At 28.3% G+C, this 23,556-nt stretch overlaps 3 protein-coding genes across 7 annotated transcripts in view; 1 reads left to right on the top strand and 2 right to left on the bottom strand.

The window, feature by feature from the left end:
• Positions 1-1,295: 1,295 nt before the first annotated feature.
• On the bottom strand, positions 1,296-4,256 carry LOC114127350 (cyclin-dependent kinase 12-like). The gene is made up of 3 exons (XM_027991564.2): positions 3,953-4,256; positions 1,896-3,021; positions 1,296-1,829 (listed from the first exon to the last, which is right to left on the bottom strand). Exons 2-3 carry the CDS (start codon positions 2,767-2,769, stop codon positions 1,384-1,386), a joined length of 1,320 nt encoding a protein of 439 aa, XP_027847365.1. The 5' UTR covers positions 2,770-3,021; positions 3,953-4,256; the 3' UTR covers positions 1,296-1,383.
• A 2,260-nt stretch (positions 4,257-6,516) lies between these two features.
• LOC114127347 (cyclin-dependent kinase 11B) lies at positions 6,517-12,512 on the top strand. Of its 3 annotated transcripts, XM_027991557.2 has the most exons (13): positions 6,529-6,683; positions 7,529-7,579; positions 7,851-7,968; positions 8,040-8,098; positions 8,585-8,753; positions 9,262-9,487; positions 9,597-9,614; positions 9,753-9,995; positions 10,284-10,458; positions 11,122-11,411; positions 11,489-11,718; positions 11,797-12,068; positions 12,155-12,512. In XM_027991557.2, the coding sequence occupies exons 1-13, from the start codon at positions 6,658-6,660 to the stop codon at positions 12,420-12,422; spliced, it is 2,145 nt and encodes a 714-aa protein (XP_027847358.1). In that variant the 5' UTR covers positions 6,529-6,657; the 3' UTR covers positions 12,423-12,512. The 3 variants fall into 3 exon arrangements, with proteins under 3 accessions (XP_027847364.2, XP_027847358.1, XP_027847362.2); XM_027991563.2 differs by lacking the exon at positions 7,529-7,579 and having other exon boundaries at positions 6,517-6,683; XM_027991561.2 differs by lacking the exon at positions 9,597-9,614.
• A 1,808-nt stretch (positions 12,513-14,320) lies between these two features.
• The window catches only part of LOC114127383 (disintegrin and metalloproteinase domain-containing protein 11), a 228,533-nt gene continuing 219,297 nt past the window's right edge, over positions 14,321-23,556 (bottom strand). For 2 of the 3 annotated variants that reach the window (XM_027991606.2, XM_027991607.2), the window contains exon 28: positions 14,321-21,932. In XM_027991606.2, coding sequence (XP_027847407.2) covers positions 21,445-21,932 — 488 coding nt within the window. In that variant the 3' untranslated portion in view covers positions 14,321-21,444. The remainder of the gene's footprint in view (positions 21,933-23,556) is intronic. The other variant, XM_027991608.2, reaches the window with a different exon arrangement.

The raw sequence follows: 23,556 nt of genomic DNA on the forward strand, positions 1-23,556 counted from the left end.
TGTAAACATTTACTTGATAATGATATAGGTGTACCGAATGGCTAAAATAATACAAATTAATTATATTCAATAATTTTGAACATAATATTATGTAATAATTAAAATACTGAAAAATTAACATACTACTAAAATAGTAAGTATTGAGGAAGGCAAAAGTTTGCAAACAAATGCTGAGAATATTCCAACATATAGTACACTTAAAATCAAAACCTTGAGATTTAAGCGGTTATTGTAATATAAGACAATACCAATGAGAAGATACTGCTGAAAAAGTATTATTGGATACTCCATGTATGCCATTAGAGAATAATTGTTTGTATAATTGTAACAAGTTGTTGTACTTAAACTGAAAAAGGGGTAACACACAATACAATTACTAATAAAAATTTATTATTAATCTGAGACCAGTATAACTGTATAAGCATGCATTATTAACCTTAAAATAATTAACTAATTTTATAATCCAAAAACTTTTTTTTTAAGTATATCAAATCGTAACAAAAAATATGAGATATTTTATAGAATCTAATGGGTAATGGAATAAACAAATTATAATTTTATACTTAATTTTTTAAAATTGTGATTCAATTTAATCAGCTATTTTTTTGACTATTTTATATAAACATGCAAATGTATAAACTTCTGATTACTAGATTTAAGTAAGTAAATAAAATAAAATATTATAAAGGTTAGTGCAAGTAGACTAAATATTTACCAGACAAATGTTTGATTAGTTTTTTACAAACAACTACTGTATAAAAAAATAATTAACTGGTATACAGTTTTTAGAATGAATAGTATTATTAAATTCTTACTTTTTAGTTGTTAATTTACAAGACTTATACATTTACACAATTATATTTGTGGATCATACAATCCAAATATTAATATATAAATGTAAGTGTTTGTATAATTTTACTTGATTAAATCCAGAAGTAAAGAAGTTAAATTGATACCGCCTGTTTGTTTTTGATTGTAAATCCGAATAATTTGTGGAGCCTTCATAATAACACTCAAAAGAATCGTAGTAATGCTTAATAGGTAAGAAATCATTGTTTAGAGATGGTTTACTTGATAGTTAATACCATGTATATGTATGCGTACAATATTATATATATATATATATTTGGTTTTGATACAATTCCTATCTGAAAATAAAATAACTCAAAATGAATAATTAAAATAATAAAAATTGACTCCATAGAATAATATTGAAGAGTATAACTAAAATACTCTTTATAACAACTGACAGGATTTCAAGATACATAAAATAATTTTCAACATATTTCCTGATATAATAGTTTTTAAATATTTTATTTTAAGGAATTTTACCCTTGAATGAAAATAATTAAAATTCGTCAAATTACAATAAATGTTAACAATTTAAGTTCGAGTTTTGTTCTCTGATTGATTGCGATCTTTTTTCATAGAACGGAGAGAAGAGTTGTTCCTGGAAGTAGTTGATCGACCTTTTCGTTTTCTACTCCACAGTTCATGACAATCTTGCCAAGTAGGTAATGAAATGCAGGTATTGGTGTCTATGTTTGCCAACCAAGAACATGTTAATGCATTCTCAGCAGTGATGCGTTTACTAGGATCCAGAGTTAACATTTTGTCTAATAGATCAAATGCATCATTTCCGATAAAATCATATTGATCACTAAGTTTTCGATTGTGTAGTTTTTTTTGACTTATAAACTTCCAGTATGGTAGTTTTATAACTTCTGGCCAGTTTGCTGGACAAGGACTACCACAAAGTTGAGATATTAATTCTAGTTGATCAAACTCATCTTTGCCATGAAACATATTTTTTTTGATAAAAAGTTCTCCTGTAATGATAAATTAAAGTTTTAATAACTATTATTAGGTACCTCTATATTAAATGTGTAACTCACCTAAGATACATCCACAAGACCAGATATCTACAGATGGGCCATATCTCTCTTCACCCAATAAAAGTTCAGGTGGTCTGTATCGCAAGGTAACTACTTTGTTTGTGTACAAACGAATTTGCTCATTGTCATATAACCGTGCAAGACCTAAATCAGCTAGTTTCAGTTCGCCTTTGTTATTAAGCAGTATATTACTGCATTTTATATCTCTATGAATGAAATTTTGCTTGTGACAATAATTTAAACCCTCAAGTAATTGACGCATAATGATAGCATTATCTCTCACTGAAAAATCTACCATGCCTGATTCTATCAGGCCAGTAAGATCATGATCCATGTACTCGAATACAAGATAAAATGACCCACCACCTTTTTTGAATTCGTATGAATCTTCTTTATCAGTAACCACTTCTCTTAAACTAACTACATTTGGATGATTCAATTGTCTTAAAATTTTTATTTCTCTTATTGCTGTTATTGGAAAACCTTCAGATTCATGTTCTAATCTTACTTTTTTTAATGCTACAAAATTATTGGTTTTTTTTTCTTTGGCTTTGTAAACTTGGCCATATGAACCTTCACCAATTTGTGAAATTATTTCATAAAGGTCCACATTACGTAGACCAGTTCTGGTCACATTAACATCAATGAATGATTTAGAAGAGTTTAAAACAACAGGTCTTTTTGAAATAGGACTTTTTGCTCGTTGTCTAAATGTATGAATTAAATCAGTTAAAATAATATTCTTTGGAAGACAGTCGGACAAGAAAGAATCGTGATTTTCAACTCGTGCTGTGTTCTCTAGACTTCTTGGTTGTCTGATTAATGGTGAATCGCTTGGCAATGGTATATTTTCGATACCATTTTGCGTTTCCATCTGTTTTGAAAAATATATTAGCAACCTGACTTGTTCTATTTGTTAAGGTTTGGCAAAGCAACAATGTTAAGGAACTTTTAAGATTGACGAAATTGTATCGTAGATGATATAGAATGTCTTCCATCGACTTAGTAGTGGACAAGGGACGTTGATTGACTTGAGAATACTTTAATGTAGACAGTTCTACTTTTTGTACCGTAACAAATTCCGATGGCATATCAAATAATTAACATTCATTTGATATGTGGAATCCTGCAAAAATTGTTCACAATATTTTGTTTTTGAATGTCAAGAAAAAATAAAAAAAAAATTCTACCAAGACAAATTTAAAGTGACATTAAGTTGAATACATAAATAATTGGCAAAGACTTGGTACAGGAAATAAAAAAAAAAAATTGTTGAAAGTAATAATTTAAAGATAAACAACTAAATCATTGAAAATTTATATTTAACAAGTACCTAATGTACTTATTTTACTTATAGTAGTTTAATGTTGAATATTATTATTAAAAATTATAAGGTAACACAGTAAAATAGCACATTATTTTGAAACTAATTTATTTTTTATGATTAGTAATTTGACAAACTTAATATTTTCATTCATTTTTCTAACATATAAAATCACATTTTAATGAAATTTGCCTTTTAAAATTCTATTTTCCAAAACAATATTTTTTATTTGAAAATTATTTGTATTTTACAGGTATAAAAATATATTGGTTAAAATGTTTAGAAATAAATGGAAAATGTATTGATACTTGATAGATGGATACATCCATTTTAGCGAAATATAAAAATTACATAGGTAGGTATAACTATTCAAGTACCTATAACTGAAAATATTTCAACAGAACTGCTCCTAATAAAAAAAATTACCAGTGTCTATACCTTAAATATTAAAATAAACATTAAAGAATAATTGAATATGTTATTGCAAAAAAAAAATTCAACTCAAATATAAGAAATGGTATTCAATTCTACATAGGTAGTAGACAGTATGATGATTATTTGCACAAAACAAATGATAAACGTCACTTATAGAGAAATACAGGAAATATAGGAAAATATTTTTGTTGAATACCTTAGTCAGTTACCAATTAAATAATTGCAACATATGTGCTTTTAAAAAAAGAAGATAACTTAAAAATGGAAATCATTAATTAATGAAAGTGTTTTTACTTACTCGGTAATAACGAGATAACAAATATAAGCAATATACGACCACGACGACCAGACAATTTTCAACACCGTATACACCACAGTAGAATCGTGGTGAAATATTTAACTCTTGAACGTTGACCAGAGGGTATAATATGTATATGTAAATAAAAATAATATTATTTTTGACAAGATATGAAAAATGGTAAAGTTGTAATGAATAAACTATATAATAAAAGTTTATAACAGAAAAGTCGTGGATAAGTACAAAAAAAAAAATAAGTGATCTGGAAAATTCCGAAATTGATAACAGAGTATTCACCGTACCACCGCACGGTATCAGTTGTATTCACTCACGGATTAAACAGGCAACGGGGAGGGGAATTGTAGACATAAAAATATACTTATATCTCTTAGTGTAGGGGAAGTGGGGGGTCCGTAGAGGAAGCCATCATAACCAAAGAATATGATCTATATCTATATAGTATGATTATAACCCGTCAATAACGGAACCATTTTTATTACACGTTGAACATCTGAAATTTACTTCCGACCTGTTTTGAAAATCGATTTTAATAAAACTCAATATGAATTTTACGTTTTTAATAATTTATTGTCATTATAATATACTCGTATGTCACAGGCTTACAGTACATTTAGACACGACGATTCTTGTTCAGTGACAAATATCAACGATTTGCCCTATGTTTTCTTAATTTTTTCGTTGGTAATTGAATAATTGATACAACATACATTATATAAATAATAATATGGAATAAGTAAAATAGGTACTTAATTTTGAATTTCCAAGTATTCCAATTAGGCTGACAAATGCGATTTTTTTTCGTTAAACTTTTCGCCCACGTTACTGGTCACACTGCTGCTGAATTTAACAAATTGTATTTAGCATGGAGAACATTTTATGGTTGAAACCACGGTATACTGGTATAGAAGATCATGATAGTCATGAAAAATTGAAAATAGATTTTGTCATGATGATAGTGACATACTGACATACCCAATAATTTTTATTATTATGTCTATGACAACAAAACATTAATCTTTTATTCAAGTCTCAAATGGACAGTTAGGTCTCAAATGGACGGAACATGTACGAGTACTATGTAGTACTATAGTAGCATTGTAGTTAGTAGTTACCACGAATTAAGATATATATTAAGATATACTTAATATATATCTTAATTCGTGGTAGTTACTAGTTACCCATGTGTGATGTTGACAATATTATGCTGCGTACCACGAAACACCTAAGCAGTCTTAATATAAAACGGTTTTCTGTTAATATATTAATTGATTTGAATTAATTAATATTATCATTTTAATAAAAGTATACTATTAATATTTTTATTAATTTAGGTACCATTTGAAAGACACGAATGGTACGTGAATACCATCTTGTGATATAGTTGACATTTGTTTAATACCTAGCTAAAAGAATTTTTAGAAGTTGTGAGAATATTTTTAAAAATGATTTATACGCTAAAATAAAAAGACAATTATACAAAAGTACTAAAATAACTTTTCATGATCATTGCCACGGTCTTAGATTAATCATTGCTTAAGTCAAAATCTCTAATCTAACCATAGAGACCAATTAATTCCTAGCACTTATTATTTATATATATTCGAATATCAGATTACATCATGCAGCTAAAGAATTTAATCATAAAAAAATTAAATTAAGGCAAAAATTAACAAAATTAATTTTTTTCCGCAACGAATAATAGTCAATAGTCATTAACTATTTATTTATTTGTAATACTGATATACTTAATCAACACAATAATACATTTTTTAATTGAGTTATTTCAAATTGTTATTATTATTATTATATATTTACTGAATATTATAACTTTTGACAAAAAGTTTCATATACATTTCAAATTTTAAATATATTATATTATAATATTATTTTAACTTTTTAATGTACAAATATAATATTATATGCTAGCCTCTAGGCCCATTATGATATTTAATTACCTATCTTTTTGTGTTTACGACTTGACTACTTGAATAAACTCTTAAATCTGTAATTATAAAATTTTGTTTACTCATTTCCATACCACTTAGTATTCACTATTCAGTATTCGTTAACGGTATGCAGTACTGTAGAAGGTGCTGAATAGTATATACTAATAACTAATATTATCTAGGCTCTCTAGTATATTATACTTTATAGGCAGTCGCAGTCCGCACTCCACAGTAGCTGTTTTTCGCGGGCCAATATTATCACAATTGTTATTGTGTAGAAATTAAAAAAAATAATTTTGTTTCGACAAATGGGGATCACTGCAACACAACTTCTCATGGCCGTACCATAACCAGTTGTAACCACCATCAAGATCTATTAAGAATAGATCAAATATATAGATCGAAATAATATATCAAATATATAGATCTTGAATAACACACTAGGCCGGAAGGATATGGATATAAATATATAATATTGTTCAGTCTATAATCTGTGCTACAATTAGTATAAGGACGTCTATGGTCTGTGATTGGAACACTGGTTGCCTGTCTGCGCGGGAGATAAAAATATATAAACACCTAATAATGATAATTGATAAGGTTCGTGATGATGAACTGTTGATAACAATTGCAAAATAGTAAATAAGTAAATCCTAAGTCTTTATGACTAAAATGAAATTAAAAACGAACTCAAAAGCTTGGTACGATTAATAATAATTTATTATATTTCACTGAACTATGGATTCGAATTCACAATCAAGCAGGTAACGACATAATATTTCTATTGTCAATATGCTTTTGAATTATACTGTGTTGTATAAATAATTACTAAACGTACATTTTGCAAAATGGTTAGACCATAAGTTCATGACCATTTAATCATTATAACTTCTGCTTTGTAATTTTTCATTTATTTTCACTTTTAAAATAATTCTACATAATGTAATAAATATTTTCTTAATTTCAAGAAAGCATATTATATAATAAATTAAAATAAAAGTTTGTGTTCATATTATAAGTAAAAAAGACCAAACATTTTAAGAATGTTTTTAATTTTTAATTTCTAAAAATATATTAAGAGGACACTACACTTGCGTGTGCCTCAATTTTACAAATGTAGGTATATCATAGTAAACTTTATGATAATCATAATTCATTATACTTTGTTTTTAAAATTAGAGTGAACTAACTTATTATTAAAACAATTTGAAGGTATTATTATTTACAGTATTTTAGAGAGATTTTAATGATGATTGAATAATAAAGCAAATTATGAACATTTTATAACTAGATTTTCTAATGATTTTAATTTACTTAAAAGTTCACATGAGCTCTGAATAATAATCCTATTTTTACATTATATAATAAGTTTATTTACTTTAATATTAAAAACAATAGAGTAAAATTGATTATTGTGAACATATAATAATTGTACGTGTTATACCTACATTTGTAAGATGGAGATAACACATATATCGTTGTAGAGTTCTCTTAAACTGCAGATAGGTATTATGTTTATATAAGTAATATTTCATATTTTATAATTATAATTATAATATAATATTATATTGTTTTGCTAATGTATTTTCTAAATATTTTAACCGTGTAGGGTTATTGAAGGAGATAAAACTCGAGAGGATAAACTGCATGCTAGAAAAATGTAAAAATTAATAATTTTCTTTTGCTATTATTAACAACTACTATACTCTGTTAAAAATAAGAAACTTAGTCTGCAGTGACCAGTATTTATTGCTGATAGTTAGATAATATCTGGTTGTTCACCCTATTAAGTCAATCATTTATTTGCCTGCCTTGTAGTTAGTCATAACTGTGCATTATTTGACCGTTGACAAAGTTTTTATTTTAAACAGAGTATAGTATAGTATTTATTTAGTTTTGTTTTATTAATCAAACTGTATAAATCCTTTTAGTAATGGAGCTACTGATGATGATGACGTTGCTCTAGATCATACATTAACAATAAAACCACCACAAGCTAGAGTTCACAAGTCAAGGCATAAAGTAACAAGTCATCATAAACACTCAAAAGTAATTATATTTTATTTTGTAACATGTGGTTGATGAAACTTTATTTAAATTTAATTTATTTAAATACTCAGGATCCAACAAAAAAACATCATTCCAGGCATCTTGAAAAACGAAAACACAGACATAATCGGTAATACTTTTATATTATAATTATTATCTTTATAGACTTAGCATAATAATGAATATTAGTTATATTATGAGGTTTTTTGTATAATGTAAAATTGTAAAATTCCTTTTTTTTTTTTTATTCAAATAGATACAAATGTACAATCTGTATAAAAAATAATACAATAAGTAATTGTGTTGACTATTTATTTTTAATGATGCTGGACAGTTTGAGGGAAGGGAGCGTCCATTGACACTACTTCCAGTAAAATACCTATAGAACAAATATTGCCTAATTTTATTTGATCATACAAAAGCACTGTCATTTGTATGATATGTCAATAAAAATGTAGTTGGGTTTTCTGTTTTTAATTCATGATTGTAACAAAAAAATAAATGAAATAATGTGAATAATATTAAGTTTTAATAGTCTTTATCTATTTTCAAACTACTTGCCACCTTAGATGCTGACTCATGTCTGAGGCCATTATTAATTAATTAATTTTTACAGCGAAGAAGAATTCGCCTTGAGAAACAAAAGGTCAAAAAAGGATGATGATTATTATAAAGTAGAATCGAGAGGTGAAAATGGTGACTGGGATCGTTATAAGAAAAGGAGTAGTTATGGTCACGATAAACACTCAAAACACGAAAAACCGCATCGAGATGAAATGCTTAAGGTATTTTAGAGTACATAACTGTTCACACAAACAAATTGTTAAAAAATAATACAATGTAATTTATTTTTAAATGACATTCATTATTTAAAAACTAAATGTCCTTATGAATATTTTAGTCATTATAAAACATAACTTTTTTATTAGTTAAGATGAGTGAAGTTGCAAATCAACATTTTTAGGAGAGATATTACATACATGCAACTATAGGTTTCCCCACTGATTTTCTAAAGATTAAACAGATTTAATTTTTAAATACTTGTTTAAAAATTGATTTTTAAAATGAATAATTCTCAAAAAATATCCTGCTCTAGAATATGAAATTAAAATTAAATTATATTGTCTTCAAAAAGTAAATCACTTGAAAAATAATAATAATAAAAAATAATATAAAAACTTTTGTAATTACTTAAAACTTTATTAAATAAAATAAATTTCAAAAAGTCAATAAAATAGTACACACACACACACACACATATTTATTTATTTGTAAAAACATTTATTTTTAAAGGAAAATGATTTGAGAAATCTCTTACAAAAAAAAAAATTGGAAAAAGAAGAACGGTATCGTACTACAGATTACAAACATAAAAAAAAAGAAGTTGCTGATACTGATTCTAGAGACTCCAATGCAAAATTAAAAAAACGAGAAGATGAAGAGGAAAGAGATAATCGTAGATCTCACCGAGAAAGAGATCAATATATTGAACAATACTACAAGACATTGGATAGACCTCGTAAGTTTTAATTATTTATTTTTATTATTATACATAATGAATATTATATAATATTATATTTAAAATATATTATTGGAAATTAATTTTTTTTTTTATTAATTTATTTAAGAAATAACCATGGAACAAGGTAGACATATATTTATATTTATATATTTTTTTACACTTAAATTTTTTATTTTTCAATATAGCATTTTTTTACTTAATTTTTGTATGAAATAATGGAATATTATTATTTGTTATTTAAAGTATACAAATTTTGTTTAAGGGCCGGATATGGTGCCTGACTTAGTAGTGTTATCAAATGATTCATCTTCATCTGGTTCTGAAAATGAAAATGAGGAACATGAAGATGATAATAAAGTTAAGACTGAAGAAAACTCTTTAACTCCACCATTGAATCAAGATAAATCAGAAGGAGAAGCATCTGAAGAATCAGCTCAAGATTCTGGTGATGACACTGACAGTTCTGGTTCATCAACTTCATCCTCTAAAAGTTCTCAATCGAGTGGTATGTACAATTAAGTTATCTAGTAAAATATCTTTTATTTTTATTTATAACTCCTAGTTGTATAATTTTTTTATGTGTGTACAATTATGTTATTTGCTCATATTTCATTATATTTACATCTAAATTAGAATAGAATTAACATTTGATATTTGGTTCTTTAATTATGTATTGAAAGAAAATAATTTATGTATAAGCAAGTTTATTATTTTTATATTGTCTTTGTTAAATTTATCTAATCCAAAACTCATTGCTAAGTATAACGTCTTATTATTTTTTTTATTTTTTCAGAAAAGTCCAGTAGCAGTAACTCAGTGAAAGAAGAATCAAAATCACCAGAAGTAGATACTGAAATTCAAATGGATATAACATTAGAAAAAAACTCATCCCCACCTTTGTTACCCAAAGAATATCTACCAGCTCTACAAGGATGTAGAAGTGTAGAAGAATTTCAATGTTTAAATAGGTGAATAATTAATGGTAGTGCTTGGTGTGATTTAAACCTTAGATCATATACAATGAATTGAGTCATAAAATAGAAGTGTGTGCTACGTTGATGATGAATCTCTTGTGGTGGATTTCTATTGCACATATGTATATTCTGTACTTACCACAGTTATACTGTAATACATTTTCACCTGTTTATTTAGTTACTTATCATATTATATACTTATTTGTATTAATTTTTAGACCATAGTAAATTATTGTTCAATACTACAATCCAAGTTTGCATAATGACATTGGCTTCAAATATTTAGATGGTAGTTCTATTCATTGTATAATAATTTATTGGTCCAAATATATGATTCGATTTTACACTACTTATGATTATATTAAATAATCTGTGGTGTATTTTGCTATACTAGTGCCACTCTAAGAACGCTACTTGTTTGCGCATCCAAATAGGTGGGCGGTGGCGACGGTGTCGGTGGCCAGCGTTCAGGAAAGTTTAGTGGTGGGAATACACGAGATCGGATGAATTTTGGTTGCCACCCAGTAGCGTTCTTACGATGGCTATACTATACTATTCCCATCTCTGGCTACCATTCTTAGTTTAATGGTTGTCAAAATTCAAACATCTGTTTGAATCCTTATTGTTTCATCTGATTAATTTGTTTTTAATATTTAGAATTGAAGAAGGGACATATGGTGTGGTTTACCGAGCTAAAGAGAAGCAAACTGATGAAATTGTGGCCTTGAAACGATTGAAAATGGAAAAAGAAAAAGAAGGATTTCCGATCACATCACTGAGAGAAATCAGCACACTTTTAAAATCACAACACCCAAATATTGTGACTGTGAGAGAAATTGTTGTTGGTAGTAACATGGATAAAATTTTTATAGTAATGGATTACGTTGAACATGACATGAAATCATTAATGGAAACAATGAGGCAAAAAAAACAATCATTTACAGCTGGTAGGTCATTATAATATCTTCTTTTTATATCAATAAAAATATAGTTGTATTCAATATTTACATTATTTGGTTTTTAGCTGAAGTAAAATGTTTAATGCAACAACTTTTAATGGCTGTTGATCACTTACACGATAATTGGATTTTACATAGAGATTTGAAGACATCTAATTTGCTTTTAAGTCATAAAGGTGTATTGAAAGTTGGGGATTTTGGTTTAGCTCGAGAATATGGTTCTCCATTAAAAGCTTATACACCAGTTGTTGTCACATTGTGGTATCGTTCACCAGAACTTTTGTTGGGTGCTAAGGTTAGTAAAATCACGGTTTTAATTTTTATGTAATGTGTATAGCATATCCATTTATAAGTTATTAAATTTATTTTCCAGGAATATTCTACGCCGATTGATATTTGGTCGGTTGGATGCATTTTTGCAGAGTTTCTTTTAATGGAACCACTGTTCACTGGTAAATCAGAGTATGACCAGCTGAAAAAAATTTTTACTACATTTGGTACACCCAATGAAAAAGTGTGGCCTGGATATTCAAGTTTGTCGTTAGTTACAAAAGCTTCTATGCCTGATTGTCCTCCTGCTAATTTCAAAGGAAGGTTTACTAAAGAAGGTATTCTAACAGATATTGGCTATGATTTACTGAGAAAGTGAGTTTAATTTTAATTTTTTTAAATTTTAACATTGATTGTGATTACTTTTTTCTTTACTTACATTGTCCTTTTTTCCTCATTAGAATGCTTACTTATAACCCGAGTGCTCGTGTCACGGCTGAAGATGCGCTTCAACAGAAATACTTTTCTGAATTGCCATTAGCTATAGACCCAGCAATGTTCCCGACATGGCCAGCCAAGAGCGAAGGGGGTGCAAGAAAAGTAGCAGCAGCCAGTCCAAAACCACCGTCTGGAGGTAGGGATTATAAACAACTTAAAGAAGATGAAGGATTTCATATAAATAATTTGGCAAGAGCTACTGCAGTACCAGCTTTTAGTCTTAAATTTTAATACATTTATCCGAATATTCCGATTTGTAAATAATGAACGACTATTGCTTTACATTTTTTTTTTTTTTAAATAAAATTTATTACTTACATACATTTTTTGAATTATTGTCCTGAGATTTTGACTTTAATCTTGTGAAAATGTTACTATACTCAATACTCATGTTAGCATTATGATTTTATAATTTTCTTCTATGTTTCCACGAACTGGGTAAAAATTCATTGAATTAGAGTTATATTTACAGCACATTTATTTTGAAAAAAAAATGTAATTTAAAAAAATAATACAATCGATTGAGTTTTGACCAAACTTCAAGGAAGGGGGGTAAACAAATTTAGTAACTATCCAGATAATACGAGTATTATATAATTTGCTAAACTATAAATAAAAAAAATTGTTTTTATCCTTTTGCTGTTGACTATCTAAGCAAACTTTATTTTATTCTTTTAATATTTTAAAACTTGACAAGCATACCTATCATGTATTAATCATACATTTTTTTTATTTCTATTTATGAACATGTACCATATCCGTAAAAATATGAAATGATCATTTCAGTCATCGCCTGTTACTGTCAATTTTTTAAAAATAGGTTTGATTTCCATTTTCGCCAATCTACTTGGAAAATTAATTTAATATATCTCATATTTTTGAAAAAAATTAAAATTTTAAGGGTTCATAAGTCATAACTCATAATACATACACATTACACTTATTATTATATAATATAATGTACCTATGTATAACTTAAGTATGAAATTATTGTATATAAATCGATAAGATTGAAACTACTGTACCTATGTCTGTATAGACAAAACATTTTCTACACATACAATGGAATGTTAAACGGCATACAGACGTTTTTGTGAATAATATTATGTTGTTTAATTTATCTACCATCAGTACTATGGAATTCATAAAAAATAAAAGTGGTAAAAATTTTTTAGTTATATTTATAGAAACTGACAAAATATTATGTATTTATGAATAAGTGACTTTTTACATTAATTGATAGTTATTATTATTATTATTAATTTTTTTTTTTATAGTTGTTGGTATTAAATATAAAGTATGGTTATATTATTTTTATTAGTTATACAGATAATATTCCGAAAATATTGATTATATTATTATAATAATTTTATCATAGTAGGTAAATTCGTGGAAACAGTCATTTCAAATTTTGGCGAAAATGGGTAATTCCTCTATTTACATATTAATATATTATGAATTTGTAATTATTCATAGGTATATGATATTAAACGGAAATCGGGAAATATTACCTAATCTAATACTATGCACATTGTATTTGTGCATACCCAATAAGAATTATTGTTAATTTTGACTGTTTCATAACACAGTCACGAACCGTTTGAATTTTGGATTACCTATGTATTTATAAGTACATCGTTTGTGCGTCTTCTGTTCATTTTGCATCAAATTATTTTACTCATAATTATTATCCTTAGTTGTTAACAAACATTCAACACTCTTAAAATTAAATGTTCAAATAAAATTGTATTTGAATCTATTTTTGTTCAAAAATTAACCTTAGGAAGTAGGCAGCGGTGAAGGGATTTTAGGATTTTATTATGACAATCTTAAATTATTTAAATGATTTACTCCAAATTCTAGTTTTTATTATATATATATATGTATATAATATAATATAATATATATATATAATCACATTGTTTAGTTATATACCTTCAGAATGGATAAATTATTATATACAATCAATATTTATTTTATAATTTTTTTTTTTGTTTCTGTATAATAATCATTATATTATTGTTCCTAAAAAGTTTATCTATAAAAAAGTGACACTTATATATTGTAGCCTAAACGGCTAAAACAATTGAGCACAGAATACTCAAACTGGTAATCTTAAATTTACAACATTATCATATAATATAATATAATATTACTAACATATAATACAACATAATCAATTGATGTATAATATTATTATCGGTATTATATTTACAAGTAGACGACGTAATGACCTTAAAAACTACTATACGCGAGTCCTGTCTCACATATTCAAAAATCAAAATAATATATAAAAAAAAAAAAAATACACAATAATATATTATATTTATAATGAACAATAGAACTTTTTTATTTTTTTTTTTTTTTACACATTATCTACAAAACATTTAAATTTATAATATTAGATATTACTTGCAGTTATTTCGTTTTTGGTAGATTGATAAAAAAAAATCAAACCATATAATTATATATCAATATCCGGTACACCTGAGTCTATTATATTATATTATTAGGATATACGTATTTACATTTTATAATTTATTATTAATTATTATATAACCATAAATGACAGAGGAAAAAAATGAATATTGGACGTTACAATGACAATTCGTTTTTTTGGTCGCCAGAATATTTTTATCCGTCGTATTTTTTATATACCTATATATATTTATTTTATACTATAATATTATATTATACTTATATCTATTAATAATTATAATAATTTTTCTGGGTTTGCATAATAATACTAATAATATAATAGTAACAATAATACTATGATACCGAGAAGTTCATCGTCGTTATATTATTATGTATACGTATATATAGGTATTTTGAAAAAAAACCATGTCGGTGGGTAAGTGGGTTGTTTGAAATGTCAGTGTGGGTGGTATATAATATTATAATACTGTCATGAGGTGGTCACTGGAAAATGTCGCGGCCGGAAGCGTCGTCGGCAAGTATGGGACGGTACCTACGTTTGCAGTGAAGTACCCGAAGGATTTGAATATTATAAAGTTGTTGTCTGTAGTGTAGTAAAACTATTCGGGCTATGGGTGAAACTTCAAAACTGGTGACTGGTGAGATAAAGCCGTAAAGGCCATTGGGACATTTCTCTCTACCTACGTGAAAATATACAGTAATGTTTAATACTATAATGTAAAATTTTACATTAAATTGCTTTAATTATCGTCGTAACTATATAATACAATTTTATAGGTTGGCAGGTAATTGCTAGTTGATAAAACGCAACACTATTGCATACCAACAAATATAGATTTTGTCGGTGCAGATGGGCTATGAAAAAGATTCTGCTAGAGATAATTATTTTAACTGTCCTCAAATTGTTTTCGTCCTGTGCTTTTATAAGGGAAAAACGCATGCTTATTTTGAAGTTTCTCTGAAATTAATAATTACTGAACAAAATAACTCATATTTTGCGTATAATAAAATCATTATAAAATATTAAATTAAAAAAAAAAATGTATCAAATTTTTTATAATTTTTTTTTAAATCTAATAAACCACTTTTTTTTCTTCTTTTTTTGGTGTTCTATTGTTTTATATTTTCAACTATAACATAATTTTGGTGCACAATCGCAGTACGTTTTTTTAGGAAAAAGGATAAAAAGTTTGCAATCATGCTGCTTCGGATAAATAAAGGGCGTTTAAATAAAGGTCTGCGAGACTTGAACGGAACCGACCGCGTCGAAATGAGATTCGAATGGCAGACGATAATAAAATTGAAACCCTTTGGCAGCCCATGGAGGTAGGTAAATAGGTATAGGTAAACATTGCGGTACCTATACATTAATCATACTTACCCGTTTATGTATGGTAGCTATTATTTCGTTGTCTGAGCAGTTGTCTAGAGACTATATTATAATAATAACGTATCAAGTCTATACTATTTTTAATAGACGGTGTTAGTGCTACCCCCAATATGTACGTCTCGCCAAATTACTATGGGTCTATATGATTGCGGGCCGTATAATAAATCTATATTGTTTATATCGTAATAATAATAATAATTTAAATACCCTGCACACGTCTACGAGTAAAAATAAAAAAAAAATGTTAATAAAACATTAATAATAGTTAATAAATAATAAATAATAAATATAATAATATAATAATAATATATACTAATATTTAACTCACAATATGACCAATATAATGTACAAAGTATATAAATGGTATGTATGTGTAGAAATAACGTCGCACAATATTAAAATATACCAGACTAATAATAATAATAATAATAATAATAATATTAATATATTTAAAACAATTTGAATTTAATCGAATCATCGTTGTACACATTTCGAGAGTAAAACAAATGGGGTTTTAAGAGATAAAACCATAACAATATTATATAACACGACGGTGGTGGAGGCAAATATAAGAGCAATAACAATATAATATAATATACATTTTATTGTGACTGTCGTTTTACGTATACAATAAAAATTATTAATCAAGTCATAAGTGCACGCCACTAGTTCGCCTGGATATTATCTACGAATTTTTGAAACGTGGACAAAATACTGCACACATGCGAAAATGTACGCACACTTGTTTTTGATTTAAAGGGATATTAACGTAGGTCCTTTGTTAAAATTATATTATTATCGTGTAGAGTATACTTAACGGGTCAGTTGTTTTATGGTCATTGGTCATAAAAAATGAAATCTAAACATCTTATAGACATTTGAGTTTCTTTCTTCGAAAAAATATTTCCCGCTGGTACCGACACTACACACATCATATACGCAAGGGTATTATAATAGCTACAAGTAGGTTATAACCTCGATAAGTCGACTGTATATATATGAGATTCAAACGAAACATATTTTTAATTTTTGCTTCTTCTAAAAATCCACTAAAACATATAATAATAATAATAATAATATATAATATAATAATTAGAATATATACCTATAGATGATTTTCGACAGTGAATTTTATCATAGTATTAATAACGGACAATAATAGCATTACAGGTAGGTATGTAACCGCACACAATTATTTTTTTAATTAAGGGCAAAATCACGAATACAATATGATGTCTTTATATTATGTGTATAATATATAGAGATAATAATAATAATAATAATAATAATAATAATAGTTAACTCAAATTTAGAATTGATTTTTTTCCACTTAAAATATAGGCGTACACATATTTAACGCGTATGTACGTATAAACACTAGGTATACAACAATAACAACAACAACATCAATAACAATAAAAGCAACAACAACAACAATAATAACAAGAACGACAACGACAATGAATAAAAAAAAAAATTGAGAATTTAAAACGACTTGTCCATTTTATATTATTGTTAAAGATGAGGATCGTTGCAACTTTATCGTTGTCTTTATATATTTTACCTTTGGGCGTTCGTACATTAGTTTGTTATTATTTAGAATATCGATATTTTAGCATATTAATATACACGTGGATATAATATTGTACATAAATCATTACGTCTGAACCGCCGGTCAGAAATTGTAGTAGATCGACTAGATCGTTTTCCCATGTTATTTGGCCGTTGTGTCTCTGCGTCCAATACCTATACACATATGAAGAATCGAAAATCTGTCTCTAAAGATTCCCCCTAAACTGCATTTGGATGTCTAATAAGTTGCAGAGAGGGCTTGTAATTATTTTTGCTTATATATGCAAGGTTAAAAATGTTGCTGTCTTTTTTAAATATATAAATAATTGATCATAATATTTCAAAATAAACGACCTCCTGAAAATAAAGTATACGCCCTAAAATCTAGTTGTAGGTGTGATTTTATCCTGTTCATCCCCCTTTAACTGTATTTCCTCACTTGCGATTCCTTTAAGTCATAAAAGTAACCATGTATAGATCTTTGTGTTGGGGGGAGGGGATGGGAAAATGTTCTTTCCTTTTCTGTTAATAATTTTTAATGTTTTTTTACTTTGGAGAAATTAAATTTGTTAAGTAACAAAGTCATTTTTTATAAAATAAACATTCACTTAATATTTTTGATGATAAATACCTCATACACATATAAGATAATGATATATGCACTTTAGTGGTGGATTGAACGCATTAGGAATATGTAGTCATAATTACGCACTTATGCTGGAAAAACTGTATTATACGATTTAACAGAAATGTAAAAATGACGTATATTTTCGATGTATATATTCATAATAAAGTTTATCAATTAAACGAATTCAATTGAGGTACCTATAGTATAGTAAATTGGAAATAATTGTTCTTCATGATACGAGTACGATGATTTAGTTTAATTTCAATTGTTTTTGAATTTTTTCGGCTTATGTTTTGTGGTGAGACTATTAAACTATATTATAGTTTATAATAAAACAATACAATTTACATTTATAGTAAAATTTAATAGAGCAAAAAAAAACAATATCGATATATTTGTATTTTTCAATAACACATTATTATATCGTAATAATATAACTATTATATAATAATAAGTCATATTATTATTATTAAAGTTGTACAACATAATTAAAAAAAAAACACTTTGGCAGTTGTGATCTCGAATTTGACCTATGTATGCGCATTTTTAACGAATGCGTTCATATTAAATATACACTACGGAAAACACTTTATACAAGATTATTTTAATATAGGTAATATTTAGATACACATGTAGAAGACAATTTTCGTTATACCACACTAGACATAGATAGATATTCTTATACGATTTATAGTAATATTAGTTATATATTTAAAAGTAACCCTGGTAAAATATGTACACGAAAACAAAATTCAATAACAACGATATAGGTACATATAATATATTTTAATATTATATACTTGTATATTGCACCAAGAACTTTAAAACGTAATAATAACAATCATAATTGGTGTATTATAATAATTATTATTTTATATATGAAATTCATAGGCAATTTAAGTGTTTAAAAATATTGTATTCGTAGGTATACACAGTACACACTAGAATGATGTACAATGCAGAGTATTGATCGACGAATGATATTTAGTACGTAGTAAAATATCGCGTGCGTGATGCGTGCCCGACGACGGATGTATATTATAATAATATGGTACGCGAAAATTACATTTTTCGATGGCTTCGCGCCCTATTCACGTAGTACATAGACGATTACGAGACCAGCTTATGACCGCAATAAAAAGAAAAAACTCGGAAAAATCCCGGATGTTGTTTTTATAAATATTATTTTCCGGCGGAAAAAAATATCTAGTCGTTGGTCGTGTGACAAAAATACGAATAAAATCCAAAAGTCATTTATGTGGTGAAAAAGCAAAAAAAAAATAATGGTAAACGATATTATGAAGTCGGTGTCGACGAAACCACCATGTGGTAGGGAAAGAGAGAGAGAGAGAAAGAGAATGTGAAAAAATAAAAATGATAGAGTTAATACGAATACATACGAAACGCACGTATTACATTATAGAGGAAAACGTTGTAAGTCGATTCGTTATCGGAAACCCATAGAGGAGTGTTGTTCACGTATAGGTAGTGAATGCGTTGTTAAATATTTTTTTAGAAAATCGGAACTAAAGAAACGTGATCGAGGTGGTTTATATGTATAAGGATTGGAGAAAAAAAATCGCGAGAAGAGCAAACATTGGCAAGAGAAAATATTACTCGTGGATACGTATTGAGAGTCGGAAAGATTATAGAGTATATGACGTGTTACCATGTTATTGATTTGATAGTGTGAAATCACGAGTGAAATTTATGTTTATTTGCGTTTATAAAAAATGAAATACTCGCTGGACATCATTTTTCGAGTGACACGGTGCCAAACTAATAATAATAAAAACAATTAATAACTTAAACTGCTTTTGTCATTTTACCATTATCGTTTTGATATACTTTTTATCTCGTCCATAGTAAACGCCAGAGATTTAATTTAGATGTACGCGTATCAAACAGAATGATGACGGCAACGGTGGTTAAGAGTATCGACTCACCGAGATGGTATTGTGTTGAGGTTTGATGAGTTTTATGGAGGGATGGATGGGACTAAGGCTTACTGAACTGAAATAATTAATTATTCTGGAAATCGTGTGACGAACGTTAAATGCTAAATTCCGTGACCCAGAGACGCGATTCATCACTCGAGTGCTCTTAGAATATGAGTCTAATATATTATTTAAATAAACGGGATAATGTATTTTCAGAGAACATTTTGTAAGGGAAATGGGAATATTTCATATGAACCGAAAACTTTTACTACTGCACTTACTATACTTCCCGATCAGATTTTCGCTTATATGATCTTCTACCTCTCTTTAAAATCATCTTGACCATCATAATATGTATATTATATAAACATCCGTGGTGATGTTTTAAAAAAAACGAGTACCATGAAATAAATTTTTGAGGGATGGGAGATTGTACTCTCACTCCCCAGGTATGTAATAGGTCTTGCTTGTAGTAGTAGTTGTTTTATTATCATCATAATTAAATGGTGTAGCGTCGAACATACTGATATTATAGGTAACCTATATAGGTATTATAAGTAATATTGTTATCGTCGGTAACTAGATGTTTGAAGACACGATTTCGTATAAACGTGTGCTCATTATAAACCTACGAATAAATTGTATAGGTGAGCATCCTAACTTAATTTAACCAGGCGTAGATCCTGAGAAGGGAGAGGGGCTTTAGCCTTCTTTCTTTGAAAATGTTACATATATTATAACATAAATAAAATTGTTGACACTGTTATTAAATCTCATCTGTACCTATAATGTTATTTTTAGTCTATGGTGTATACTAAAATCATAATTGTAATTTTTCTAGAAACAATGTGTAGCCTCCCTAATTTTAGATTTTTAGATCCACGCCTGAGAACTTAATCTAATCAGAGCCGGCGGTTATACGACGTCGACGTATATATTTATAAGAATTATTATTGCTAATATATCAAAGGTCAAGAATTAAAAATTATAATAACAACAATAACGACTAAGACGACTTGTCATCAGGTATACGCCGCGCTAGCGACGGCCGTCGACCATTCGCACAAAAATTTACTATAATATATATAATATTATCATAATATTCACAACAATAAAAATAATTATATAAGGGACGATAATCGCGTTATAACGGCCGCTGCTGCCGCAGGACCTTTCATCTCGTCCTGCCCTGCCACTCGCGTCCTTCAAATTGGACGACGAGTGGCGGTTACCGGATTCCTAGATGACCGGCGGTCCTTCGGCGGCAGCGGCGTTCAATTTACGTCAGTGTTTGTATTCGGGGAAATGTTTGTTGTTGAGCAGCGCGGTACGCAGTTCGGGGACCGCGGTCGTGGTCGGGTCGGGGTTTTTGGCGGGGGAGGAGCGATGTTGTTGTTGTTGTTGTTGTTGTTGGTGGTGGTGGTGGTGGTGGTGAAAGTTGTTGTTGTTGATGATGCTGCTGTCGGCGGCGGTTGTGGTGTTGTTGGCGGTGGTGATGATACTGGTTGTGGCGGTGACGGTGCGGATGTCGTCCGTGGCGCCGTTTCGCCGCTGTCGGCACCGAGGCGACGGCGAATGTCCGCTGCCGCTGCTGGTGACCGACGGCGGGTCGTACCCGGTGTGGTGTTGATGGTGCGCCGAGGACCGGCGACTGCTCCGGGCGCTGCTGCTGCCGCCACTGCGGGCTGCCGCCGGCTGTCGGACGCCGTTGTCGGCGATGGCCGCGACCGCCGGCATGTCCATGCTAGCCGACCGCGCTATTGGTCGACGAGCTTCCCGGGGGAAACGGAAAACAAAAAGAAAGAACAAAAACCAAAACGTTTATTATGTACAGTCTGACGGCGGGACGGAGATATTCACCTGATGGTTCACCACCAAGTCTATAAAAGTCGAGATTTTATGCGAAAAAGCAATCGAGAAAGAGTTACTTCTGGGAAATTTGAAAAAAAAATTTGGTACTTGTTTGCTATCGTCCCACTCACGACCCTACACTAAGCAGTAACTTATTTATCGCATATACATTTAATGGGAGTATTAAATATTGCTGGAAATGACTCATAACATTAATTTTTAACATTGTCTTAAAATATAAGTCAACAACGTTATTTTAAAGATAGGCTAATAATTATACATTACTATCATGATTATAATGTAATAAAATACAATTTAGTAGTATTTACCATTTTTTTATACTTGTCATTTTGAATTTACTTAGTACTAATAAAAAAAATATCGAGATACAGAGAAATATCGATCATGGGTATAGAAATTTTAGATTAAAGACTTTTGAAGAAGGCTGGGATGATAAATTGTATAGCATTCGGTGGTGATGACAAACAAGTACAAAAAATGTATTGCGATTAAACGGACTATGTCAATATTGAAAGAGAAACGCGCTTGTGGACAGCAATGTACTCGAAAATACTTGTTTGTTCGAAATAGCGTAATGCTTTGACATTAAAATGTTGTAATCGAAACACATTTTTACAAACAATTATAATTGTTATAAGAATTTATACATAGCTTTATATAGAACTTAGTCTTACCAAAAGTGAATTTCATAATTATTTTAATATTACTACAGGCTAATAACTAATAATAATACTTTCTAACTTAATATTTATAACAGTATTAGATTGTATAATATAATGTAGAGAATAGACCATCGAATAGTTTCCCGTTATGCTTTATTATAGTTGCATTTTGGATGAACGGGAAAAAAAACAGTGGTCCATCCCATACATATATTTATTTTATACAGCAGCTGTGGACGTTTCGTTTTTTTTCTCGTCTTGTTTTTTGCACAACTATGAAATTCATTCGGAAACGACACAGTCGATTAAGTGTGAACCGATTTATCTGCTAGGATAGTATATATTATATTCAAGTTATTGCAGTCGTAACGAAACGATAAGGAGAAGAAAAAAAACAAAACGATCACGAACGCGGCTTTCAAAATTCTACTAGTGTTAATATTAATATTAATAATATTTTTTTATCATGTACACATAATATTATATACTATTCTATCAGTGGTGGTTATAAGCATATTTCTGAGGTCACATCAATATTTTATACGTGGATTGAATATGCATTTATACACTTTTTAGAATTTAGAATACTATGAAAGCTTATATAATTTTAGTAAGTCAACATTTATTAGTAAGTATTTAGTCATGAAAATTGGTGAAACAAAAATATTATATTAATTAAATCATATACTATAATATATCTGCATGAATTTAAAATATTTAGAAATTTATATTTTTCCTAAAATATAATATCTATTTTTTCTAAATTGCATGTAAATCATTAGTCATTTAATATTAAAAAAAAAAAAACCACCACTGAATTATAAATACATACACGACATATACGTACTTAATAGGTACAATA

Source organism: Aphis gossypii, chromosome 2 (assembly GCF_020184175.1).
Source record: "Aphis gossypii isolate Hap1 chromosome 2, ASM2018417v2, whole genome shotgun sequence".
Taxonomy (NCBI): domain Eukaryota; kingdom Metazoa; phylum Arthropoda; class Insecta; order Hemiptera; family Aphididae; genus Aphis; species Aphis gossypii.

Bases quoted from the DNA above. Each gene is read 5' to 3' on its own strand.
- LOC114127347 (XM_027991557.2), top strand. From the start codon at position 6,658: ATGGATTCGAATTCACAATCAAGCAG. The intron at 6,684-7,528 runs GTAACGACATAA...TTAACCGTGTAG, and splicing joins TCGAATTCACAATCAAGCAG to GGTTATTGAAGGAGATAAAA. The intron at 11,719-11,796 runs GTTAGTAAAATC...TTTATTTTCCAG, and splicing joins AACTTTTGTTGGGTGCTAAG to GAATATTCTACGCCGATTGA.
- LOC114127350 (XM_027991564.2), bottom strand. From the start codon at position 2,769: ATGGAAACGCAAAATGGTATCGAAAATATACCATTGCCAAGCGATTCA. The intron at 1,830-1,895 runs GTGAGTTACACA...TTATCATTACAG, and splicing joins GTCTTGTGGATGTATCTTAG to GAGAACTTTTTATCAAAAAA.